A 27,893-nucleotide genomic window follows, 5' to 3' on the forward strand; every position below is an offset into this window, starting at 1 on the left:
TTGGGTTGCTGATCTCATACGATTCACTGAAGGGAACGTAAAAGAACAGAGAACTGTACTTAGCAAGTCCCTTACTCATAAGTTTAACAGCTCAAGAGGATGTCAGTGCTCATATATTTAACAGCATGGTTGGGTCTGTGATTGCTTCCATGGACTGAGTGGAAGGAGGTCCACATAATGTCAATGTTCAAAAAGAGCAAGTCAGAAGCAAAATGATAGGCATATTAGCTTGACCAGTTACAGGAACGTTGCTAGAAGGGATCATTAGAGATACTCTATATGACCACCCAGGCTGAGATGGGGTTATTCGAGATTCGCAACATGGCTTCTGAAAAAGATCATGTCTTACCAATCTGGCTGAATTTTGTGAAGCAGTTACTATGTTGGTGGATGCAGTCATCGTAGACCTGGATTTTCAAAAAACTTTTGGCAAGATTCCATGCAACAGGCTACTTAATAGGGAAGCCCTGCCACAAGGTTGTTATTACTGGTCGTGGTCTTGTGTGTGTATCACTCATCAGTGGAGTCCCGCAGGGACTGATGTTCGGTCAATTGTTCTTCATCTTTATTAATGATCTGGATCAAGGCATTTGGGAACCTGTCCCCTAAGCTCATGGGTAATATGAAGATTGGTGCACTTTAGGATCTTGGATGAGGAAAAAAAAACACAATCAAATCTAAATACATGGTGGGGAAATGGACCTGCATCTGGCAGATTACATTTAATACAAATTTCATGCTTTTGGTTAGAGCTGACAGCGAATATGAGAATACCAGACAGGATTCTGAACTGAAGGCTGTTGAGCATGAAAAAAGCTAGGTGTTAAGAGTACATATACTCTAAAGGTAAGTATTAAAATGTAATCTAATAAAAAAAACATTGTCCTTGTATAAGACCATGGTTAGAATGCAACTAAAATTCAGTGTCCAGTCTTTGTGCCCTTACATGGTAGGCGAATATAGAGGCCTTGGAAAAGATTCGGAGAGAGCCAGCTAATTGGTAGTTAGTTTAAATGCCGAGTTCCTCAATCGTTCTCTTTTTAGTCCAGAAAAGCATAGATTGGGAGGCTTGATTGAGGTCTTTAAAACAACAGAAGGATTAGACTGTTCGTGTGGATGGATGTTTCTAACCTACATCAGCGTAGGTTAGACATCAGGAGGTTTATCTTTTCACAGATAGTTATTGACCATTGGAACAAGTTGCTTGTGCAGAGACTCTAGATTCAGCAAAGCAAAGAATTAAGTGTTCATCGTGGCTTGTGTGAAGAGGAGGAAAGGACAACATTTGTGGAAGGTGATTGTGAGGCATTGGTGCAAGAGGGCACTAGGATGAGGGTTATTAAGTGCAGGCTGTCAGATGGGGAAGAGAGATGCTTGGAGAAAGAGAGAGAGAGAGAGAGAGAGAGAGAGAGGAAGAAATGGAGCTGCAAGGTGTGTCCTTCTGAGGAGTGCCATGCAGGAAAATGTTGGGAAAGTCAACAGTGTGGGACTTGACACCTGAAAGTGTTGTACCACTCAGCTTTCCTGCCTCGCTAAGGTCCTTGATCCTCCTGACACACTGCCTCCAGAATGGAGGGACCATGTTCCTGCTGCTGTCCCTTCCATGGACCCCTGCTTGCTTCGTCACTGGCAAAGATCCCCTCTTATTCCTGTGGCTGTTGCAGCCTCAGGAATCCATGTACAATCTAACCTTATTGCAGGGTCCCTTTAATTCAAAATCCTTCCTTTTACAGAATGATGCATCATTCCGCTCTTTCTCTCTAATTGGCTGGGGAACCTGGAGGCAGGATACTAATGCCGTTGCTCAGTTCAAGAGCCATGACAGTGTCTGCTGCAGCTTTCAATGGGTTCCTGGCCTGCTACAGATCCATCGTTTCAGCTGGGACCATCAAATGAAAATTCCACTCTGTGTTCAAAAGGAAGTGGACAAGTTCTAAGCTGTGCAAAATGTAGGTGGGTTTTGGACGATGTGTCTGAAGACCATTGCAGTCTCCTGGATCTCATTCTGATTGCCTTCAGGTGCTGGGAGAGAAACGTGTCAGATGTTTCTCTCTAAATTGGCCGAGAGATGCTTCTCTGATTTTTTTGCCTCCCCCAAGAGATTATATGGTAGTTTTGATGTCAATTGCATCATGACAGTATGGCACAGACTTGATGGAGCAGCTGGTCTTTTCCTGTTTGTCATTTTCAAATGCTTGCATGAGGAATGAAACAGAATAACCAGGACCTCATCCATGCCTTTTTTACCTCCAGACTTGCTCTTCTGGCCAGCCTCCTATCTTCCACCCTCCATAAACTTGAGCTCATCCAAAACTCTGCTGCCTGCATCCTAACTCACACCAAGAGCCATTCACCTATCACACCTGTGCTCGCTGATCGACATTGGCTCCCAGTCTGGCAATACCTTCATTCCTAATTTTCACATATTCACACATTAAGCTGGCTGCTTTGCACAACAACAACACATATTTATACAGCACCTCAACGTAATAAAACGCTCCAAGGTGCTTTACGGAGCATTATAAAAACAAAGTATGATATCAAGCCACAATAGGAGATATTCGGTCAGATGACCAAAAGCTTGGTCATAGAGGTAGGTTTGAAGGAATGTAGTAAAGGAGGAAAGCAAGGTGGAAGGGCAGAGAGATGTTCCAGATCTTAGGGCCTAGGCAACTGAAGGCGTGGCCACCAATGGTGGAACGATGAAAATCGGGGATGCACAAGAGGCCAGAATTGGAGGAGAGCAGATATTTTGGAGGGTTTGGGGCTGAAAATTACAGAGGTAGGGAGGAGCGAGGCCATGGAAGGATTTGAAAACAAGCATGAGAATTTTAAAATCAAGACGTTGCTTGATCTGTACCTGCATGGTGCATATGCACAGACTTTTATTTAAAGCCTGCATTGGAAAACCAAACACAATCATCAGCTGTCACTCCCAAAACTTAAACTAGGTAGATTCTCATCCTTATCCTATCACTTTGTGGTGCCGTACATTGGAGTTCCAACATGACCTTTCTAATTTTCTCGTGGATCAATTCCAATTTCTGTGCTTTATAACTATTCTGAACAGGAATAAAACAAATACACTCAATAATTCATGGGTTTTATCTATCACAGGTCAACAATTAAAGGTCTCCAAGAAAATGACTTTTCATTCATAGAGAGAAAAAAACTATCAGAAACACCAGTAAAATTGCCCCGCTATAGCCATAGAAAAAGTGCAGCACAGAGGGAGGCCATTCAGCCCATCGTGTGTGCCAGCCAAAAAAGTTAGCCGCCCAAACTAATCCCACCTTCCAGCACCTGGTCCGTAGCCCTGCAGGTTACAGCACTTCAGATACATGCCCAGGTACCTTTTAAATGAGTTGAGGGTTTCTGCCTCCACCACTGTTCCTGGCAGTGAATTCCAGACACCCACCACCCTCTGGATGAAAAAGTTATTCCTCATGTCCCCTTTAATCTTTCTACCAATCATCTTAAATCTGTGTCCCCTGGTAATTGACCGCCCCGACAGCAGAAACAGGTGCTTCCTGTCTACTTTATCTAGGACCCTCGTAATTCTGTACGCCTCATCAAGTCACCCCTCAGCCTCCTCTGTTCCAGGGAAAACAACCCTAACCGATCCAATCTTCCTCAAATCATAGCTGCAACTTTCAAGCTCTGGCAACATTCTTGTAAATCTCCTCTGTACTCTCTCCAGAGCAATTATGTCGTTTCTGTAATGTGGTGACCAGAATTGCAAGCAATACTCCAGCTGTGGCCTAACCAGCGTTTTATACAGTTCCAGCATCACATCCCTGCTTTTGTATTCTATACCTCGGCCAATAAAGGAAAGCATTCCATATGCCTTCTTCACCACTCTATCTACCTGTCCTGCCATCTTCAGGGAACTGTGGACATGCACTCGAGGATCTCTCACTTCTTCTACCCCTCTCAGTATCCTCCCATTTATTGTGTATTCCCTCGCTTTATTTGCCCTTCCCAAATGCATTACCTCACACTTACCTGATTCCATTTGCCACTTTCCCACCCACTCAACCAAATCTTGGATATCTTTCTGGGGTCTATGGCTACCTTCTTCACTATCAACTACATGTTCAATTATTGTGTCATCAGAAAATTTCCCAATCATGCCTCCCACATTTAATTCCAAATTATTAACAACATAAACAGCAAGGGGTGCCAACACTGAGGCCTGTGGAACGCCACTGGAAAAACGTTTCCATTCACGTGTCGACTACGACCCTTTGTTTCCTGGCACTGAGCCAATTCTGGATCCAGCTCAACACATTCCCCTGTATCCCATGGGCTTTCATTTTACTGGCCAGTCTGCCATGTGGGACCTTGTCAAATGCCTTACTAAAATCCATGTAAACCACATCCATTGCACCACCCTCATCAATCCTCCTTGTTACTTCCTCAAAAAACTCAATTAAGTTAGTAAGACATGACTTTCCCTGAACAAATCCATGCTGACTATCCGTGATTAATCCATGCCTTTCTAAGTAACAGTTTATCCTGTCCCTCAGAAGTGATTCTAATAATTTACCGACTAGCGAGGTCAGACTAACCGGCCTATAATTATTTGGCCCATCCCTTGCATCCTTTTTAAACAATGGCATAATGTTCGCAGACCTCCAATCCTCTGGCAGCTTGCCCGCATCCAGTGAGGATTTGAAGATGATCCTCAGAACATCTGCTATTTCCTTCCTGGCTTCCTTTAACAACCTGGGATGCAATCCATCCGACCCTGGCAATTTATCCACTTTCAAGGATGTCAGACCCTCGAGTACTTCCTCTCTCATTATGCTAATCGTATCTAATATTTCACATTCCTCCTCTTTAACTACGATGTCTGCATCAACCCTCTCCCTTGTGAAGACAGAGACAAAAAACTCATTTCGAACCCTGCCCACATCTTCTGCATCCACGCATAAGTTCCCTTGTACATCTCCAATAGGCCCTGCCCTTTTCTTAGTTATCCTCTTGCTCTTAATGCAAAGATAAAGCGTCTCCGGGTTTTCCTTGATTTTACCTGCCAATAATTTTTCACGTCCTCTCTTTGCTTTTCTAATTTCCTTTTCACTTCATCCCTGCACTTTCTATACTCTTCCAAGCTTTCTAAACTATTAAGATATCAGTGATTGTCAAAAGCGTTCTTTTTTTGCTTTATCTTATCCTGTAGGCTTTTAGATAACCAGGGGGCTCCAGATTTGGCAGTACCATCCTTTATCTTTGTGGGGACATGCCTACACTGTGCCTGTAGTATCTCGCTTTTGAATGCCACCCACTGGTTTGCCATTGATTTTCCTTCAAGTAGCTGTATCCAGTCCACTTTTGCCAAGTCACCTCTCAGTTTTGTAAAATTTGCCTTCCCCCAATTCAGAACCTTTTCTCCTGTTTTATCTTTGCCCTTTTCCATGATTATGTTAAAACTAACTATATTACGGTCACTATCTCCAAAATAGTCACCGACTGTTACTTGCTCAACTTGGCCAGCTTCATTCCTGAAGACTAAATCTAGAATTGCGACCCCTCTCATTGGGCTTGTTACATGCTGGCATAAAAAGTTCTCTTGAACACAGTTCAAGAATTTTGCCCCCTCTGTGCCCATCACACTGTTTCTATCCCAGTTGATATTGGGGTAGTTGAAATCCCCAACTATTATTGCCCTGAACTTTTCGCACTCAGAAATCTGCCTACATATTTGTCCTTCTATCTCTCTCTCACTATTTCAGGGTCTATAGTACACTCCCAGTAATGTGGTTGCCCTCTTTATTTTTCTGAGCTCCACCCATATGGTCTTGTTTGATGATTCATTTAGCATATCATCCCTCCTCAAAGCTGTTATTGATTCCTTAACTAATAATGCTACACCCCCTCCTTTTGTATCTCATCTCTATCATGCCTGAAAACTCTATATCCATGGATTTTGAGCTGCCATTCTTACCCCTCTTTGAGCCAAGTTACAGTTATAGCAACGATATCGTACCATGTGCCCTCAACTCATTGGCTTTATTTACTATACTCCTTGCATTTAAATAAATACCCTTTAACACTGTCAAATTCCTGTGCTGCACACCTCTTAACCTTTGCTAATAAGAGTCACTCACTAATTTTGCTAATTTTCTGCCTCCTGTTTCCTGCCCTGAAGTTGTCCTCAGACTGTGCTCCCTGCCAACATAGTTTAAACCACCCCCAACAGCACGAGCAAACCTTCCTGCAAGAAAATTTGTCCCAGTCCTGTTCAGGTGCAGACTGTCTGGCTTGTCCAGGTCCAATCTTCCCTAGAACCGTTCCCAATGACCCAGAAATCTGAAGCCCTCCCTCCTGTACCATCTCTCCAGCTACGCATTCATCTGGTGTGTTTTCCTATTACTATACTCACTTGCACGTGGCCTTGGGAGTAATCCGGAGGTTACTATCCTTGTGGTCCTGCTTGCTAATCTCTTTCCTAACTCCCTAAACTCAGCCTACAGGACCCTACCCCTCTTTCTTGCTAGATCATTGGTATCAACGTGGACCATGACCTCCGGCTGTGCAGAATGCTCTGCAGCTGCTCTGTGATATCCATGACTCTTGCACCAGGGAGGCGACATACCATCCTGGAATCATGTCTGCAAACACAGAAACACCTATCTGTTCCTCTAACCATAGAATCCCCTACCACTATTGCTCTCTTGTCCTTTTTCCTCCCTCCCTGCACACTGAGTCACCCATAGTGTTCCGGTCACGACTCTCACTGCACTCTATTGAGGAACCTTGCTTCCCATCAGTACTCAGAACTGAAATCCGGTTAGAAAGTGGGATGCCCTCTGGGGACTCCTGCACTACCTGCCTTGTCCTTCTCTTCTTTCTGGCAGTTATCCAGTCCCTCTCTGACTGTGCTCTTTTAAGCACTGGATTGACTACCTCCTGAAACGTGCTGTGCCACAGTGACTCAAGCAGCGGAAGCTTCTACAGCTGGAGACACTTCCTGCAGATGGGTTTGTCAAGGACACATGGTGTGTCCACGACTTCTGACATACCACAGGAGGTACATTCCACTTGGCCGAGCTGCCCTGCCATTATTTAGCTTTACAATCCAATTATTGCAAGTACAATAAGTGTAATAACTGACCAGTTACTTGCAATTAGCTTTTTTCCCTGTGCCATGGAGGCTGAAAAGGCAGAAAAGAAAGAGACCAAAGAGCACCTGCATCCACCAGCCAGCAAAAATCTCCCACACAGAACTCACAGCTTCACTCTGTGCAAACAGCACTACTCAGCTAGTCTTCTTCTTCTTTGGCCTCCTTGTCTCGAGAGACAATCGGTAAGCGCCTGGAGGTGGTCAGTGGTTTGTGCAGCAGTGCCTGGAGTGGCTATAAAGGCCAATTCTGGAGTGACAGACTCTTCCACAGGTGCTGCAGACAAAATTGGTTGTTGGGGCTGTTACACAGTTGGCTCGCTCCTTGCGCTTCTGTCTTTTTTCCTGCCAACTGCTAAGTCTCTTCGACTCGCCACACTTTAGCCCTGCCTTTACGGCTGCCCGCCAGCTCTGACGATCGCTGGCAACTGACTCTCATGACTTGCGATCAATGTCACAGGACTTCATGTCGCGTTTGCAGATGTCTTTAAAGCGGAGCCATGGACGGCCAGCAGGACTGGTACCAGTGACGAGCTCGCTGTACAATGTGTCCTCGGGAATCCTGCCATCTTCCATGCGGCTCACATGGCCAAGCCATCTCAAGCGCCGCTGGCTTAGTAGGGTGTATATGCTGGGGATGTTGGCTGCCTCGAGGACTTCTGTGTTGGAGATACGGTCCTACCACCTGATGCCAAGGATTTTCTGGAGGCAGTGAAGATGGAATGAATTGAGACGTCGCTCTTGGCTGACGTACGTTGTCCAGGCCTCGCTGCCGTAGAGCAAGGTACTGAGGACACAGGCTTGATACACTCGGACTTTTGTGTTCTGTGTCAGTGCGCCATTTTCCCACACTCTCTTGGCCAGTCTGGACATAGCAGAGGAAGCCTTTCCCATGCGCTTGTTTAATTCTGCATTGAAAGACAGGTTACTGGTGATAGTTGAGCCTAGGTAGGTGAACTCTTGAACCACTTCCAGAGCGTGGTCGCCGATATTGATAGATGGGGCATTTCTGACGTCCTGTCCCATGATGTTTGTTTTCTTGAGGCTGATGGTTAGGCCAAATTCATTGTAGCATTCAGCTAGTAATAACTGATTATTTAAAATGAAACTTTATTTTTACTCTGCTCTATCTAAGCTATCCACAGGCAACAACAGCTGCCACGCACTGACCAATCAGCCCACAGAGTTCCTGTGATGTCACTGATGTTTTTTCCCCCACTGATCAAACAGAGCGCGCGCCAGCACAGCCAGAGAACCTGCCGCTGTCACAATTCAGATTGACCAAGTCCTGTATCACCAGGTGCTACTAAAACCTACTGCATCTACTAATAAAAATCAATACAACTTATGCAAAGAGCAAACAACTCTGAATGAACAACTTTAGATCAAAATTCACGGCAGGGTCAAAAATTCTGACAATCTGTCATAAAAACAGAAAATGCCATAAATAGATGGCAGGTCTGAAATTATGTTGGAAGAGGGTCGACAGATTAATGTTCCAGGCAGAGACCCAGGCCAAGACTTTTCTCCTTAGCATGTTTGTGGCATCAGTATGGTAGAGCATGATTGCACCAATTTGAATGATCTACCGCTGGCCCTGGCCAATTTTTTGGAATCAAGTTAATTTAACCACTTCAGCAGGTTCCCAATAACAGTGCAGTCTGTATCCAAGCTTTGCACAGTGTGGGGAAATTACCTGATGCAACAACAATGACTTATATTATTTATATAGTGCCTTTAACCATTAAAAAATGTCGCAAGGTGCTTCACATCTAATATAATTAGTATTTTTTAATTAAGGCAGTAACTAATTAACCTAAGGGTAAGTCATGACAGGAAAGTTCAGCCCCGTGATATGCTCCTCCTGCGCGATGTGTTAAATCAGGGTTGCTTCCAGTGTCCCTGACAACCATGTGTGCAGGAAGTGTATCCATCTGCAGCGACTGGCTACCCGCATTACGGAGCTGGAGCTGCGGGTGGATTCACTGTGAAGCATCTGCGATGCTGAGGAAGTCGTGGATAGCACGTTTAGCAAGGTGGTCACACCGCAGGTAATGACTGCACAGGCAGAAAAGGGATGGGTGACCACCAGACGGAGTAGTAGGCGCAGGCAGGTAGTGCAGGAGTCCCCTGTGGCCATCCCCCTCTCAAACAGATATACTGCTTTGGATACTGTTGGGCGGATGACCTCCCAGGAGAAAGCAGGAACAGCCAAGTTCGTGGCACCATGGATGGCTCTGCTGCACAGCAGGGAAGGAAAAGGGTTGGAAGAGCAATAGTGATAGGGGATTCTATCGTAAGGGGTGCAGATAGGTGTTTCTGTGGCCGCAAACGAGACTGTAGGATGGTATGTTGCCTCCCTGGTGCTAGGGTAAAGGATGTCTCGGAGTGGCTGCAGGACATTCTGAAAGGGGAGGGTGAACAGCCAGAGGTCCTGGTCCAGATTGGTACTAACGACATAGGCAGGAAGAGAGATGAGGTGCTGCAAAGTGAAGAAAGGGAGTTAGGCAGAAGGTTAAAAAGCAGGACCTCTAGGGTTGTAATCTCAGGATTACTCCCTGTGCCACGTGCGAGTAAGGGTAGGAATAGGAGGATTAGGCAAATGAATGCGTGGCTGAAGTGCTGGTGTAGGCGGGAGGGCTTCAGCTACTTGGATCATTGGGATCTCTTCTGGTGCAGAGGTGACCTGTACAAGAAGGACAGGTTGCATCTAAACTGGAGGGGGACCAATATCCTTGCGGGGAGGTTTGCTAGTACTACTTGAGAGGGTTTAAACTAGTCTTGCAGTGGGGTGGGACCCAAAGTAGTAGACTCTCAGATGAGATAGTTGAGGCAAATGTGGAGGTGAAAGCAAGCAAGTCCAGTCGGCAGGCCGGGCAGTGGCAGGACAGGAAGCGTGGAAGGTCTGGTAGGCTAAACTGCATTTACTTTAATGAAAGAAGCCTTACAGGTAAGGCAGATGAACTCAGAGCATGGATCAGTACATGGGATTGTGATATTATAGCTATTATGGAAACGTGGTTGAGGGATGGGCAGGACTGGCAGCTCAACATTCCGGGGTACCGATCCTTCCGGCGTGACAGAGGTGGAGGTAAGAGAGGAGGGGGAGTTGCACTATTGATTAGGGAGGACATCACCGCAGTACTTAGAGAGGATATCCCGGGGGGAATGTACAGCGAGGCCATATGGGTAGAACTTAGAAATAAGAAAGGGGTGATCACTTGGATGGGATTATACTATAGGCCCCCCCATAGTCAGAGGGAAGTGGAGGAGCATATATGTGGGGAAATCACAGATATGTGTAAGAATTATAGGGTTGTAATAGGAGGTGATTTTAACTTCCCTAATATTGACTGGGACTGCCTTAGTGCTAAGGGATCAGAAGGGGAAGAATTTGTTGAGTGTCTCCAGGATAGTTTTCTGAAGCAGTATGTGGATGGCCCTACTACAGAAGGGGCTACACTCGACCTCCTCTTAGGAAATGAGGATGGGCAGGTGGTTGATGTGTCAGTGGGGGAGCACTTTGGAACCAGTGACCATAACTCTATTAGCTTCAGGATAGTTATGGAAAAGGATAGGACTGGTCCTCAGGTTGAAGTCCTAAATTGGAGGAAGGTTAATTTTGATGGCATCAGACAGGAACTCTCACAAGTTGAATGGGAGAGGCTGTTTTCAGGTAAAGGGATGTCTGGCAAGTGGGAGGCTTTTAAAAGTGAGATAGGAAGAGTTCAGGGCCGGCATGTTCCTGTTCGATGGAAGGGCAAGGCTGGCAAGTTTAGGGAACCCTTGGTTGAGGAGGGATATTGAGGGTCTGGTCAGGACAAAGAAGGAGACATATGTCAGGTTATCGGCAGCTGGGATCAAGCGAGTCCCTCGAGGAGTATAGGGAATGTAGGACTACACTTACGAAGGAAATTAGGAGGGTGAAAAGATTTCTCTGGCAGATAATATAAAGGAGAATCCTAAAAGATTCTATAAGTAAATTAAGAGTAAAAGGGTGGCTCGGGAGAGAGTAGGTCCCCTTCAGGATAAGTGTGACAATCATCTATGTGTGGAGCCACGGGAAATGGGCGAGGTGTTAAACGAATATTTCTCGTCCGTATTTACCGTGGAGAAGGTCATGGAAGTTAGTGAGTTCAAGGGAGGGAACAGCGATATCCTGGAGCATATCAACATTACAAAGCAGAAGGTATTGGACGTATTGAAGCGCATTAAGGTGGATAAATCCCTAGGGCCTGACCAGGTGTATCCTAGGATGCTATGGGAAGCAAGGGAGGAGATTGCTGGGGCCCTGGCAGAGATTTTTGTATCATCGTTAGCCACGGGTGAGGTACCGGAAGACTGGAGGATAGCTAATGTTGTGCCTTTATTTAAGAAGGGCAGCAGGGATAAGCCAGGGAACTACAGGCAGGTGAACCTTACATCAGTGGTGGGAAAGTTATTGGAAGGGATTCTGAGAGACAGGATTTATATGCATCTGGAAAGGCAAGGTCTGATTAGGGAGAGTCAGCATGGTTTTGTGTGTGGGAAATCATGTCTCACAAATTTGATTGAGTTTTTTGAGGAGGTGACCAAGAGGATTGACGAGGGCAGGGCGATGGACGTTATCTACATGGACTTTAGCGAGGCCTTTGACAAGGTCCCGCATGGTAGGCTGGTCCAGAAGGTTTGAACACATGGGATCCAGGGTGAGCGAGCAAATTGGATACAAAATTGGCTTGGTGATAGGAGGCAGAGGGTGGTAGTGGAGGGTTGTTTTTCAGATTGGAGGCCGGTGACCAGTGGTGTGCCACAGGGATCGGTGCTGGGCCCTCTGTTGTTTGTCATATATATTAATGACTTGGATGTGAATGTAAGGGGCATGATTAGTAAGTTTGCGGATGACACCAAAATTGGTGGTATAGTGGACAGTGAAGAAGGTTGTCTAAGGTTACAACAGGATATAGATCAACTGGGAAAGTGGGCAAGGGAGTGGCAAATGGAATTTAATGCAGACAAGTGTGAAGTGATGCACTTTGGGTAGTTAAACCAGGGCAGGACATATACAGTGAATGGCAGGGCCCTGGGGAGGGTTGTTGAGCAGAGACCTTGGGGTGCAAGTACATAGTTCCCTGAAAGTGGCAACACAGGTAGACAGGGTGGTGAAGAAGGCGTATGGCATGTTTGCCTTCATTGGCCGAGGCATTGAGTACAAGAGTCGGGAGGTCATGTTACAGTTGTACATGACATTGGTTAGGCCGCATTTGGAGTAGTGTGTGCAGTTCTGGTCGCCGCACTGCAGGAAAGATGTGATTAAGCTAGAGAGGGTGCAGAAAAGATTCACAAGGATGTTGCCTGGTTTGGAGGGCTTGAGTTATAAAGAGAGATTGGATAGGCTGGGTCTCTTTTCCCTGCAGCGAAGGAGGCTGAGAGGGGACATGATAGAGGTCTATAAAATTATGAGAGGCTTAGATAGGGTAGATAGCCAGAGTCTGTTTCCCATGGTAGGGGTGACTAAAACTAGAGGGCATAGATTTAAGGTGAGAGGGGGGCGGTTTAAAGGGGAACAAAGGGGTACATTTTTCACACAAAGAATAGTGGGTATCTGGAATGAGCTGCCAGAGGAGGTGGTGGAGGCAAGAACAGTAGCGACATTTAAGAGGCATCTGGACAGGTACTTGAATGAACAAGGCATAGAGGGATGTAGAATTAATGCAGGCAGGTGGGATTAGTATAGATAGGCATTATGGACGGCATGGATGCAGTGGGCTGAAAGGCCTGTTTCTGTGCTGTACTATGACTCTATGAAATCTGTGTTGGAAAGCAAAATCTGACACCACTGGGTATGGATTTGGGAGGTAACACCACATGCAAAGATTTTGGAGAGGAAAGGGAGGTTGGAAATAGGGTGGTATTTTGTAAAGATGAAGTAGTTAAGGGTTTTTTTGAGAAGGTGATGATGACAGATTTGAAGAGAGGCACAGTACCAAGAGAACTGCTAACAATATCAGCTAACATGGGAGCCAGGAAGGGAATCTGGGTGGTCAGCAGTTTAGTTGTTAATAGGGTTGAGGGAGCAGGGGTTAGTTCTCATGGGAAAACTGAGCTCAGAGAGGGCATGTGGGGAGATAGGAGGCAACTAGAGAATGATGCAAGTTCAGGGTTAGAACAGGGGGAAGGTTGAAAGCAAGTTTGGCTTGATGGGCTCGGAGAAATGACAGAGGCAGCTGATCAGATGGGCTCAATGTTAGTGGCAAAGAAGACCATGAGCTCCTCGCATTGTTGAAGGTGAAGCTGAAGCAGCCAGGGTTTAAGAAGACGGATTGCAGTAGAGAAAAGGCGGCAGGGGTTATCTTTGCTTTCCAGGGTGATCCTGGAAATAATGAGAAGTTTAGCAGACAACAGCAGGACCGACATGTGATTTATCATGTGATTTAGCCAGATCTGACTGATTAAACCATCTGTTGGTCATATCCTTTCGAGTCTGCGTCCCTTGGACTTAAGGGTGTTGAGACGAGGGCTGGACTGAGGTTGTGGAGGGGGAATAGCCAGGGTGAGAGAGAGGAATGATTTTAATGGGGTGTAGGGCATCAAGATGGAGGTCCGGGTGATTGAGGAGATCAGTAGCTTCAGAAATGTCATGCTGCACAGAGGCTCAAAGAGACAGTTGGGATTTTTAAAGTGCATTTGTAAGTGAATTGGGAGAGATCTTTCTCGGGGCATTCAGAGAAGGAAGTAAGGTTGGGAGGGGGAAGGGGGATCTGAGTGGACAGCAATACACAAAGAAGCATCTAGAGATTGTCTTCTCCGTGATTAATACAATAGGAACTGTGAGACCACGGGAGATGACGAGATCTTGGGCGCAGCCGTGAATATGGGTCAAGGAGTTAACATGGATTATGAGATTAGGGAAGAATAAGAGGGCAGTGGACTCAGAGGAGAGAGGACATGATGAATTGAGCTGGAGGTTGAAATCACTGAGGATGAGAAGTTGCTCGGTGCAGAGGCTGAGGCAGGAAAGCAGTGAAGATGTAGCAGTGAAAAAACTTGTATGGTACTCGGGTGGGCAGTTGAGAATGAGAATTTTCAATATGAAGTGAGGAGGTGGAACAACACGAGATTCTCAAAGCTGCAGAAAGTGCCTAAAATTCTGGAGGGAGACACAAAGAAGAGCAATGACAGCTGGTCTACAGAGTCAGCACTGTGAGGTGTGAGTTGGACAGGGAGGAGGTTGGTAACAGTAGTCCCCTGCAGGCACGCTGGGCGGGAAGATCAGAGACAGAGGAGGATGGGGCAGTTGGGATATTGCTGCTCGTAAGGAGTCAGCCAGGTGCATCAATGGCCCTTCGGAGCATGCCATGAGAGGCAGAGAGGGAAGCTGCAGGCTCACCTAAGAAGGAGTCAAGCCTGGGATGGCAGCATGGAGTCAGAAGGTCAAACGGTACTGAAGGACTGGAGTCAGGAGTTGGGAGGGCAGAGTACCTGGGAGGGGAGAAAGGAAAGGAGGCATGGCGACAAGAGGGAGGGCTCTAGAAGGCACATAGACAAAAGAAGTAAAAAAAAAGAAAAAAAATTGATCGGCTCGGATTCAAACCAGCGGCCAAAATCCACGCGTGAATGGAAACAGGGAATTATACAGGCTTGATTACGTAGCAATTATTGGATACGTAAAACCTGATATTAACAGGGAATAGACAGAAGCCAATAGGAGGGAGTCCACAGTTGAGGTCAGAGGTCCTGTAGTGGGATGAAGTTGGTGTAGGTAGGGTGGAGCTGGCATTGAGCATCAGCCAACTAGTGTCTAAGTTTGGAAGCGGGTGTGCCAGACATGTGAAGTCCAGAGTATCGAGGTATGCACTAATGGAGGTATTTCCACGAGAAAGTACATAATCTGTTGTGCGGCAGAAAGATGATGGCAAAGTTGGAGATCACCATAAGATCCAGAAGGATCAGAGAATTGTATTGGGTACAAGGCTCCAAGGCTTACTACAGTTTAAGAGGTCAGGCAGCATCACCACCATTTTCCAACTGACTGTCTCCAACAGTATAAATCAACATTTCACTAATATGGCCATTTGTCTTAATCCTCACTCTCAATTACAATGCATGATTTAGCCAAAAACACTTTCTTTCCACTCCCTATTACCTAATAATCCCATCCGCCTGGTGTACACAGGCTTATGCAGCTTCCAGCCTCACTCCAGTGTTATCCTCTCACTGTGCCAGTAATTAACAGGGTGCTTCCAAATGAAAATGATGCTAGGAAACTGGAACAGACACAGAAACAAGCAGAGATCAAATAAACAGATGCGCAGTCAAATTTTCACCCCTTCCACTCAATACCAGTGGTCGCAAGGAGGTAAATTCCACAGCCTTTGTCAGAACTCTGTTCTGGTGGTGGTGGACAAGTTATCACAAGTGATCATTACACTATCTAGTATGGCTGGATGGACCAGTGGATCTTTTCATATGTTTATCATATATTTCATATATTTATCAATTACTGAAAACAGGATTAAATTTCAGAGTTCAGAGCACAACTGCAACCCTTGTAAACTTCTCACTCCTTGCTTACAACACTTGAATGTATCGCCTGCATTGCTGTTGTGTACCCACTCCCAGCAATAAAGGACTGACTGTATCTCATTTCCAGAAGTCCCTTATTTCATACTAAATGCACTCATGTCCCCATCCTCCACATGTATTCCATGAGTCAGACCAAGTTACTTAACAATACAAGCCTTAGAAATTTGAATTCAGAAACTGGGAAATTCACAGGATCGAACAGACAACCAAACCAAGTTAGTTTTACCTTTACCATCTTAGAAACTTTAAATTGATGCATCCTGCATTATGAAGAAAACTTCAATTGAGCATAACAGCAAAATAAAAAAGGAATTTGCAACCATATTTCCCTTCCCCTATAGAATAAAATACACAGCTTATCCCCAGTGACCCCGAACCAATTTATCATTCAGTAGACACCAAAAACAGAAACTATTATTCTACCCGTGCCACTGCAGAGGCCATCAGACCCCTCCCTTCATGCTCCCACTTCTCTTGCAGTTGAATTCCAAGTGGCATTCCCACTCGGCTCCAATACAACTGCTTGCACATGGGAATGTGAAAGAAATGTACAGGCACCAGGCACAATGTTAAACAGTACTTGAGCTTTAAAAAAAGCCTTTCCCTACAGCCAGGTGCAGAGGGGAAAAAACAGAGAAAGACTCGCACTCTCATCTATCTACAGAAGAAGTGTGGTTAAACTCTCCGGCCACTGAAGTGTTGCAACAGCTGCGACACCAATCACGTGATCAGTGCTCAGCATCTGATTTCCAAAGAAGCAAACACACTCGGCACACAGAACAATACTGGCAGTTTGCCTTAATCCTTTGAGGACCTGAGGCATTTGTTTATTTCACTTTTCGACACAGCACACACTTTCCTACAATTAACAGTGCCAGGTTATGTATCCTGAAGCACACTGCGACAAAATGTTTGTAAAGTAGGTCAAAAGTCAACACACTTCCCCTACATATTTCTTCGCCCATCCTTGGTTACCCCTTCCAAAATTCAAGTTGCATCTTTACATGCAACTAAAAGGGCTACTCCCTGATCAACTCCACCCAACACTATATTTAGATAACATGCTTCAGTGAGGCACAAAGTGATTCCCTCACTGAGATAACGGAGCCAAAATTGGCAAAATGTTACCTCCTAAGGGAGTTTCATGTGTAAATGTGAATACTAATTAGTAATCTTTATTCAGATTTATGCTTCATCAGCTTCGGAATACCAATATGGTTGCTTACCATGATTTGTTAGTTCGCTGCTGAGGACCTGTCTCAGCCTTTGAGGTGGTTGACCACACCATCCTCCTCTAATGCCTGTTCGACCAGCTGGGTGAGACTGCACTCGTCTGGTTCCATTCTTAACTATCCAGTCATCGTCAGGGTATCACCTGCAATGACGTCTCTTTGCGGTCCCACACCGCTCCCGCTGGAGTTGGCAAATTTCCCAATCATGCCTCCCACATTTAAATCCAAATCATTAATATATTCCACAAACAGCAAGGGACCCCAACAATGAGCTCTGTGGAACGCCACTGGAAACAGCCTTCCAGTCACAAAAACATCCGTCGACAACTACCCTTTGTTTCCTGGTTCTGAGCCAATTCTGGATCTAACTCATCACATTCCCCTGTCCCCATTGGCTTTCATTTTACTGATCAGTCTACCATGCGGGACCTTGTCAAATGCCTTACTAAAATCCAAGTAAATCACATCTATTGCACGACCCTCATTAATCCTTCTTATAACGTTCTCAAAAAAACTCAATTAAGTTAGTAAGACATGACTTTCCCTGAACAAATCCATGCTGACTATCCGTGATTAATCCATGCCTTTCTAAGTAACAGTTTATCCTGTCCCTCAGAAATGATTCTAATAATTTACCGACCAACGAGGTCAGAATGACTGGCCTATAATTATTTGGTCTATCCCTCGCACCCTTTTTAAACAATGGTATAACGTTTGCAGACCTCCAATCCTCTGGCACCTTGCTCGTATCCACTGAGGATTTGAAGATGATCCTCAGCACGTCTGCTTTTTCCTCCCTGGCTTCCGTTAACAACCTGGGATGCAATCCATCCGGCCCCGGTGATTTATCCACTTTCAAGGATATAAGACCCTCTAGTACTTCATCTCTCATTATGCTTATCGTATCTAATATTTCACACTCCTGCTCTTCAACTACAATGTCTGCATCAACCCTCTCCTTTGTGAAGACAGACAAAAAACTCATTTCGAACCCTGCCCACATCTTCTGCATCCACGTGTAAGGTTCCTTGTACATCTCTGATGGGCTCTACCCTTTCCTTAGTTATCCTCATGCTCTGAATATACTGATAAAACATCTTCGGGTTTTCCTTGATTTTACCTGCCAATAATTTTTCATGTCCTCTCTTTGTTTTTCTAATTTCTTTTTGAACTTCACCCCTGCACTTTCTATACTCTAAATTTTTTGTGATCATCATAAGTTTTCTTTTTTTGCTTTAACTTACCCTGTAAGCTTCGAGATAACCAGGGGACTCTAGATTTGGCAGTGCCACCCTTTATCTTTCTGGGGACATGCCTACACTGTGCCTGTAGTATCTCGCTTCTGAATGCCTCCCTCTGGTTTGCCATTGATTTTCCTTCAAGTAGCTGTATCCAGTCCACTTTCGCCAGGTCACCTCTCAGCACTATTAACTCTAACTATGCAGAGCATAAATAAAACTGAATGTCAAAGCATACTCTGCCAATTCTCCTGATTTGCTTTTGATTTTTCACATACGTCTTGTCTTCTGGCACAAACAGGCGGTCAATAAGGACACCACAGTTTTCTCAAAAGGAACTGGTTCCTCTCCTTGCCTTGAACACTTTTACAAAATTAGGTTAGAATGGTGATCGAACAGCAGGATGGAACAAACTGGGTGCAGCCCAGAACAGCAACTCAAGAAAGGATTTGAAGAATTAACAGTGAAATTTGCTTCAGGAAGTCAAGGGTTTTCCCATAACTAGCTGATTAATAAAATATCTGGGCCTTTGTGATAGAGCTTCTCACTTCGGCACTGCTCACTCAGTTTGCGACACCACGGGAACTTTTAAACAAGGGTCTGTGGTTTCTGAAATGTGTTCTGTGTGATCTGCTCCTTGCTATCCACTAACCATCTTCTATCCTTGTGTGTGGATGAGGTCTCATTTTTCACTCTACACCCACCCCCAAATTTTGACCACAATCAGGTCAGAATCACCAGTACAGATATACCTTTCATTCACCGCCATAACCCCTTTTAAGGTAGCAAGTAAACTCAAATGTTGTCTTTCTTCTAAAATGTCCTCCGTGAATTTGTATTAATAGACATTAAAAGTGAAAAAAAATCTTTTCAGAACAATTGGCTTAAAATGGATTTTCTGTACACCAGCATTTCTGAACCTTATCAGATGCAGTGTACACACTCGCACCGAGACCGATGTAGATATTGCTAAACAGACTAACACTTTCATGCAGCACATTTTCACATTCTGGACATATACTTTTATATTCCACATCAAACTGATTCTGTCACTTCTTGCTCTCCACGACAAAAGTTCATTTCAGCCACCAATAAACATGTTACTGGACCTGGGCCAATTGTAATGTTAAGCTCAAAATCTCCATTGTTTGCAGCTTTGGAAACTCTTTGGCATACTGTGGGCTGAAAAAACAGTGACGTAACAAAATGGTCTTTTGTGCTGCACACAGCTTGCACCCACAATTCCTCTCCAGATTCAATTGTGGGTCTCACTGGAAGGTTTGAAGTCAAATCCTTCAGATTTAACCATTCTATCATTGATAATATTCTTGCTACATCTGATTCCAACATTTTTCTTCTGATTTTACAAGTACTGCATACCATTTTACTTCGCAAAAAAGCAAAGAAAAAATTTTTCTGTGCAAGCAATTTTACTCTCATCAGCTCAGCATGTCTTCATTTCCTGCAAGTCTTAAAATATCTGCCTTATCTGTAAGAGATGAAAAGAAGTCTTTTGTCCTGAAGTCAATAATTGTAATCTGAGCAGTTTACGAGCATACTGCTATAGCAACATAATGCTACACTGCATTTTACCTCCAGTGCAAGTTCCTGAACATGTTGAAATAGGTCCAAGTCTTTCTCCGTCACAATGTCTTTGTTCAGCGATTGGTCATCCTCACTTTCACGTTTGCAGCCCCACGGGTCCTGATTGTCTGCAGATTTAGAAAAAAACAATATTAATGCCTGTCTGACACTTGTTTTTCATGTTTTTGCTTTTGGACAGAGCTGTTCATTATTCTACCTTTGATACTCTCTCTGGATTAATGCTTTGTCTTTTACTACAACTATTAGCACTCCCTTTGCCTTTTGTTCCATGACATCTGTCATTTAATCTCTCCTGCCCTCTGCCCTATCACACACCTTCCCTTTTGTTCTTTGTCCGCCCCTCCCCCCTTCACGTGCTCAAAACCTATACATTTCTAACCTTTGCCAGTACTGATGAAAGGTCACAGACCCGAAATGTTAACCCTGTTTTTCTCTCCACAGATGCTGCCAGACTTGGAGTATTTCCAGCACTTTGCTTTATTTCAGATTTCCAGCATCTGCAGTATTTTGTTTTTATATTCATGAAAGGAATTTCCTTTCACAAATCTACCTGCAATAATTCATGGCTTACAGAGAGGCAGACTGAGGAACTGACAACCTCAATGTGTTAATATAGCCGCTGAAAGTTAATACAGCAATACAGTGACATTAATGCCCAACAATCAAAAAGATTTTAACAAATTTAGGGGACAAATACAAGAAAAATTAACAACTGCCCTGGTTGTCTATTACTTTGGATTCAGAAATTTGTAATTTTTACTGCTCCGCCTGGAGCTTCATGTATCATTTTCCATTAGAGCAGGGGCCAAGACAGCCACAATCTGATACCCTACAATGAGCCAACAGAGGATAGATCAAATACCTCATGTAGCTGAGCACTCAACTCCAAACTAAAAGTTTCAGCATTCAAGTCCCAATGGCCTGGTGAAACTCACCTGTCTCAGTTGGTTCTCCACCATTTCCCAAACAACAGGGTGAGGCGAAGCATTCTCAAGACTCGGCCAGTGCTCTGGCTCTTGATCAAACTGCTTGGAGGTAGTTAGTACAACATGGTGGTTGATGTGCCCTCCCAATTCCCTTTTTCTTTCACTGGGGAAGCACCTCAACTCTGTTTGGAGCATCCTCCATACTGCATAGCTAAGATCAGGAACTCACCACTGGCAGGGATGGCAAAGTATATTATTACACTGAAATGACACAAGCCTGAATCTCCAGAGATAAAAAAAAAGAACGGCCAAATACAGTCAATGTAAACTAGGAAAAAAATACAACATAAACAAGCAGGACAGCAAATATTAAAGGCAAGAAGAGACACAGCAGAAGGCAGTAGCAGCTTGAATTAAATACTCTTATGAGTATGTAACCAAAGACAAAAGTTGCCATGAAGCACTCATTTAGTTGAGAGAATCATAGCCTTTTTGCTCCGTTCAGTACATTTTCTTTGCAATCATTTCGACACTTAACCAAAGCAAAAGACCAAACCAAAATACTCCATTTCAGCAGGGCAGCCTTGCAGCTGCGCACTGATGTGGCAGCATGTTATTCACCAGATGGTGAGTGCTTAATTTTCAAAATGGAAGCTTCGTATCTCTGCCTGCCCCACCACTACCCCCTGTAGAGAAAGGATTTTTAAAATCAAGGAACCAATCTTTATGACAAACCGAAGAGCTGCACAGGCAAAGGAATAAGTGAAGGTCATTAGAGGGCCCTGGGAATTACATATGGTATGATGTGGAGGTGATGGGGGGGGGGAAGAAAGGGCAGAAATTATAGTTTTTTTAAATTAACAAAAAGCTGCCATTTCCAGTTTAAGGGAAAGCAGTACCCTGATCAGTAACTAAAGTTAAACTGATGGATGGCACAGCAGCAGCAGAGACTGGGAAGAACAAGGATAATCACAGGTACAGCCCCAAGAATTTAGACTGAGGCTCAGCAGAGCAGTAGCAGAGACTCAGGACAGTGAGGGGCATCACAGCAGCAGCCCCAAAAATTTAAAGAGAAGCAGAAGAGTCAGCACAGTGAGGAGCACCAGGGGAATGGTCCCAAGTATTTAACCAGACGCGTGGTAGAGAAGCAGCAGAGGGAGGTCAATGGCATGGGAGAGAGGGGGGGAAAAAAATCGCAAAGTGACATCACATCAGCAGGAGAGGGGATGGGGGTTTGTTTACAGGTAAGCATTTAAGTTGAACTACCTATAACTTAAACTAGATCAAGCAATTAGTTTAAAAACTGAAAACAAGCCAAGTTGATTCATTACATTGGGGAGGTGGTGGTGCAGTGGTAATGCCACTGGACTTGTAATCCAGAGCCCAGGCGAATGCACTGGGGATATCGGTTCGAATCCCACCACGGCAGACAGTAAAATTTGAATTAAATAATGAATCTGGAATTGAAAAGCTAATCTAATGATGACCACAAGCCCATTGTCAATTGTTGTAAAAACCCATCTGGTTCACTAATGTTCTTAAGGGAAGGAAATCTGCTGTCCTTAACTGGTCAGGCCTACATGTGACGACAGACCCACAGCAATGTGGTTGACTCTTAAAATGCCCTCTGAAATGGCTGAGCAAGCCACTCAGTTCAAAGGCAATTAGGGATGGATAATAAATGCTGGCTTAGCCAGTGACACCCACATCCCACAAACGAATAAAAAAATTACATAAACACCAACAAATTGAATAAATAAAACAAGGTTAAAAGCGATGGCAGAGCAGGTGGTGTGCCGCAACTGCAGCATGTGGAAATTGTGCAGAGCATTGTGATCACAGACAACCACAGCTGCAGTAGGTATCTGAATCTCAAGGAATTACAGTTGTTGAGCTGCAGTTGGAAGCGCAGACATTGGGGGGCATTGGGGAAAGGGAGAGTTACGTGGACATTTTGATCAAGGGGCCATCACACTATAGTAATAAGAGGACTTTCAAATAGGAGGAGTGAAAAGTAATATGGCAGTGATCGGGAACAGTGCAGTCAGGGGGACAGATCCTGTTCTCTGCAGCCATGACTGGGAGTTCTGAAGGTTGTGTTGCCTGCCCGGTGCCAAGGTTAAGGACATCTCTTGACAACTGGAGAAGAACTTCAGGTCGGAGGCGGAGGATCCAATTGTCATGGTCCACATAGGAAGCAACAACATAGGTCTGTCTAGCAATGAGGTTCTACTGAAGGAGTCTGAAGAGCTAGGGTCGAAATTAAAATGCAGGCACTCATAGGTAATAACCTCTGGATTCTTCGTTGAGTCACGTGCAAATTGACATAGGGTCAAACAGATCAGAACGTTAAATTTAAGGCTGAAAAAGAGTGGTGTGGGTGGCAGGAATTTTGATTTGTGGGGCATTAGCACCAATACTGAGGAAAGAGGGAGTTGTTCCATTGGGACAAACTCTCTTAAACCAGGCTGGGATCAGTATCCTGGCAAATCAAATAACTACGGCTTTAAACTATTGCGGGTTGGGGGATAAATTCAAAAGCATAGAATAGCATAGCGTTAATTTGGATAAAAATATGCAGAATGGGTCAGCAAGGGACAGACAGCTTAAGAAACATAATGGGGTATGAGTAACTAGGGTGGCATTAGGGTACACAAATCACAGAAAGTTAACAAGCAGATACAGCAAGCAATTAGGAAAGAAAATGGCATGTTAATGTTTATTACAAGGGGACTGGCATGTAAGAGCAAAGAAGTCTTACTGCAATTGTATAGGACTTTGGTGAGATCACAACTGCACTCTGTATAGTTTTGGTCTCCTTACCAAAGGTCTTAAGAGGGTTGACCATCTGATTTTTGGGAGGGATTTTTCTATGAGGAGAGATTGAACAGACTAAGCCTATATTCCCTAGCATTTAGAAGGGTGTGACATAATCACATTGAAACATATAAAATTTTTAAGGAGCTTGATAGGGTACATGCTGATAGAATGTTTGGCCTGGATGGGGAGGCTCGAACTGGGGATCATGGTTTCAGAATAAGGGGTCAGCCATTTAGGACTGAGGTGAGGAATCATTTCTTCACGCCAAGCCTTGTGAACCTTTGGAATTCTCTACCCCAGAGAGCTGTGGTTACTCAGTCGTTCAGCAGATTCAAGTCAGAGATGATAGATTTTTGGATACTAAGGGAATCAAGAGATATGAGGATAGTGCGGGAAGTTGTAGCTGAGGCAGATCATCAGTCATGAGCTTACTGAATGGCAGAGCAGGCTTGAGGGGCCGAATGGCCTACTTCTGCTCCGATTGCTAACGTTTTTATGTTTTAAGTTAGAAGCCCACTTGTCTCTCTCACACATATAATAGAGAGGTTTCAGAGTGGTCAGTTTTATTCTAATTCTAAAAATCCTGGTGAGCTGAAATACTTTGAATAAAAAAAAGCAGAAGCTGCTAGATACAATTCAATGCAATAAGGAAAATACTCTGCAAGTGACCTGGCCTCAACAATCTGCATGTGATGAGATTTTATCGGCCAACTCGACCTTGGGGAATATTTTCCAGTTTAAATGGACGCTCCTCTCATGCCATGAAAGATATGCTCAACAGCAGTGATGCTGGAGTAGTTCCCTTGAAATGTTTTTATGCCACTGCTTATTTCCAGTTTACTTGGAGGCAAGTAATCTGGTTAGACACTTGGTGTTGCAACCCCACCCACTTCCCAAGGTGTTCGTATCCGAGCCAATTTACTGAGTGCAATGATTAAATGAAGGCTGGAAGCCTGAAATTAAGACAGGAAATATAGAAAATAAACAGCAGATCTGTCATAAAGAAATGTTGTGATGAAAGGTCTCTACCAAAAGATTAATCTGCCTTTTCTCTTTAAGATTCGGATGGACCTGCTGTGTGTTTTCTGTTTCATTTTAATGGGTGAAAGGACAACGTGCAGAGCTACTTTCATGGCAGAAGCCCACCCTCTCCCCCTTCCAAAAGACAACAGCGACTGACTGAAGCACCCCAAAAAAGCGCAATAAAAAGCCAATTTCTAGTGCTAGCAACACATGATGGCATGGCATTTACTTCTTACCCTTGTCCTCGGCACTCTTACTCCTTTCTAATTCCACGTTCCCCTTCCCGTGCCAAAGGATCGTCTTTCCATGTCTCATTTTACACCGACTGCCCCTTATTGCTTTCTCTCTCACAGAAAATGGCAGGAAATAATGAGAGTGCAGTTTAGCCGCCGGTTCTATAGATGCACTCAGTCGTAGGCAAGGTGAAATTTGTAAAGTGCAACTGTTTTTCATGCTACTGCCCCAATGGCTTGGGAGATCAGATTTATTAATGGAAGTAGGACAAGGTTCACAAGGTGTAAGACAAGGAGGAGTTAACTCAGCGTCTGTTTCATCAGAGAGTTTGGGAGTATAAAGAGAGGAAGGAGAGTCAATTGGTTCCTTTCTTAACCTGGGCATTCTGCCCAGATTTAACTGGCCAGTGAATGTCTGCTTAGTGAAGTTATCAAGAGGGCTAGTACAGGAAGAAGGTTTGAGGCTACTTAAGTGGCACCTCAGTGCTGGTAAAGAAACCTCAGGCGATACTGGGCATGCAGGGATTAATGAGGTCAGTGCAGTACCTGTGGGCCATGTGCTGCTGTCAGAAGTGCTTGATTTTCGTGGCCCTTTTTTCTTGAGCCTGTATTGCTCAGCTAAGTCCAGGAGTTCACCCCGTGGCTTGCGGCCATCGGGTGACGGGGTGAAGAATTTGCTAAGGCCATCAATGAGCCCTTTGGTTTTCTTGTTCATTTTCAGACGGGAAGATTTGGTGGTTCGTGAGTTCGAAGTGCTCAGTCCATCCAACCGTCCCGACTTCGACAAAGGGATTGCTGAGATTTTGCGTTTGCGACCTCGACATTGTCTCTCTTTGTCGAATGGCTGAGAACCTTTTGATCTGTGGAAGAAGAGAGCATTAACTGTATCATTGTTCAGTTATTCAAAGAGCATCTCCATTGACAGAATCAAACACTTTTAAAATGCAGTTCACTCTGCAATAAAATTCAAGTACAAAACAAGGAATCAATTTATAATTCATGAACACTTGCATAAAAATCAAAGGTACAGTACACCACCTGCTGGTTTGTTGAGTATTTTAAGAGCCACTATATCTATTTGAATATGTCGAAGTGTTCAAACAGATATGATGACTCTCATGATACAATTGAGAAGCTGGATAGTACTTTGCTCATTACCCTTCATTGGCAAGCAAGTACTATTCAGTTCCAAACAAATTTCCCTTTGTGCTGGAAAATATTCATGACATTGCCTCTCATTCTTTTTCTCTAAAAAACAAAATGGTCTGAATAGTGAAAAATGCTACTCTGGTGCTGTGGGGAAAGTCTCCCGAGGTTGGGGTTAAAGTGCACTGATGCAGTCGAAGTTTAAAACTTGCATTGAGCTTGCTGATGATGATGAGATGGAAAAGGTTTTTATGGGGGTGTGAGGACAGTTTGCTGGGGGAGACAAGTCCAACGTTGTGATATCTGTCACACTGAGTGGCACAACATTAATACTTAAAAAGGGATTTATTAGACGGAACAATAAGACAACAACATGGCACAAGATGCATGGCTGAATAGTCTAACTTCATCAACATATTTGATGCAAACATTCCATTGCTAAAACTGAAACACATTTCAAGAAACAGGAATTCCAAGCGATTGGAACATATCCTGTGATAAGAGCATTGATTCGCCTCATCTTTCCATGCAATTTGTGCTGCTGAATTTTTCATTCGGACTTGCAGTGGTGTAAACTCCTGTAAAAATCCAGTGACACCAGCACAAGTTGCTCGACGCTCAACAAGAGTGGGATTCATGAAGTGGCCACTGAATGATGAAGGGAAAACCACCCATCATCAAGCTTGTTGCTTACCTGATTAAATCAAGTTTCTTGGGAATTTCACAGCTACCACAATGAATACAGGAGATTGAGCAGTGCCTCTGAAAATGGTAAGATGCAGCGTAGGGGTGAAGTTGAGTAGAAAGCATGGGACTGAGCAGTATTCACAATCAATACAGTTTGTGAAAGTGCCCTGAGCTGACTTAGAGAAGAGAGCTGGAGGTTCGGGAAACATACATAATGAACTGTGGAGCCATTATGAGAGGAAAGGTGAAAAGAGCAAGTTGTCTGCGAATGAAAATGGATTAAAAAAAAACTGGGACAAAAGCAGAAACATGTGAAATGCTGATTTAGGTTTATACCTATGTTCAGCACTTGCAAAGTCAAGGTCTACCACAATACTGAGAAGAAATTGTTGGTTATAAATAGACAGTGCAGCAACACTTTATACAGCACCATGTTTCTGCAAAACCCACACTTCCTGTTTCAATTTGCTTCCACTTCAGCAAAACGAGTTGGACCTTGGAGCAAACTCCAATTCGCAGGTATCTGCATAAATAGTTCCAATTCATCACCCCCAGAAAATGAAAACATCTACACTAGCCAATGCCTTTCCAGATTTTAGAACAGGATCTCTGTAAGAAACTACAGGGCTAAAATTGGCTTGTCTATTTATTGTTGAAGCTTTAGGACCAACCTGTGCATCTGGTACAATACTGTTAGCAGAACTACTCAATCAACAACATGCATTTATATAGCGGCTTTAATGTAATAAAATGTCCCAAGGTGCTTGACAAGCCTTATCAAACAAAATTTCACGCCGAGCCACATAAGGAGATATGGTCAAAAGCTTGGTCAAAGAAGTAGGTTTCAAGGGGCATCTCAAATCCCAGAGCATGACCGCCAATAGTGGAGCAATTAAAATTGGGAATGCTGAAGAGGCCAGAATTGAAGGAGCAAAGATGCGAGACATGGCTTAACCAGGAGCCAAAGTATGTTAGTGAGTTAGGACACAGGCAGCAGAATTTTGAACATCCTCGAGTTTGAGGTGGGTAAAACCAAGGTGGACAGCCAGGAGTGCGTTGGAATAGTCAAATCTAGAGGTAACAAAGGCATGGATGGGGGTTTCAATAGCAGATAAACGGCAGAGTCAGGCGATGTTATGGAGGTGGAAATTGGCTGTCTTAATAGTGCAGAGATGTGGTAGGAAGCTCTGCTTGGGGTTAAATATATCACCAAGGGTGCGAGAATTCTGGTTCAGCCTCGGACAGTTGTCAGGGATTGAGTCAGTGCCAAGGGAACAGAGTTTGTGATGGGG

At 44.3% G+C, this 27,893-nt stretch overlaps 1 protein-coding gene across 6 annotated transcripts in view; it reads right to left on the bottom strand.

The window, feature by feature from the left end:
• The window catches only part of LOC137357231 (histone acetyltransferase KAT6A-like), a 181,507-nt gene that overhangs the window by 60,402 nt on the left and 93,212 nt on the right, over positions 1–27,893 (bottom strand). For 4 of the 6 annotated variants that reach the window (XM_068023399.1, XM_068023396.1, XM_068023397.1 and 1 more), the window contains 2 exons: positions 24,772–25,628; positions 19,755–19,873 (listed from right to left, as the gene is read on the bottom strand). In XM_068023399.1, the coding sequence (XP_067879500.1) occupies positions 19,755–19,873; positions 24,772–25,628 (976 nt within the window). The remainder of the gene's footprint in view (positions 1–19,754; positions 19,874–24,771; positions 25,629–27,893) is intronic. The other 2 variants (XM_068023401.1, XM_068023400.1) reach the window with 1 other exon arrangement.

Source organism: Heterodontus francisci, chromosome 47 (assembly GCF_036365525.1).
Source record: "Heterodontus francisci isolate sHetFra1 chromosome 47, sHetFra1.hap1, whole genome shotgun sequence".
In the NCBI taxonomy this organism is placed as follows: domain Eukaryota; kingdom Metazoa; phylum Chordata; class Chondrichthyes; order Heterodontiformes; family Heterodontidae; genus Heterodontus; species Heterodontus francisci.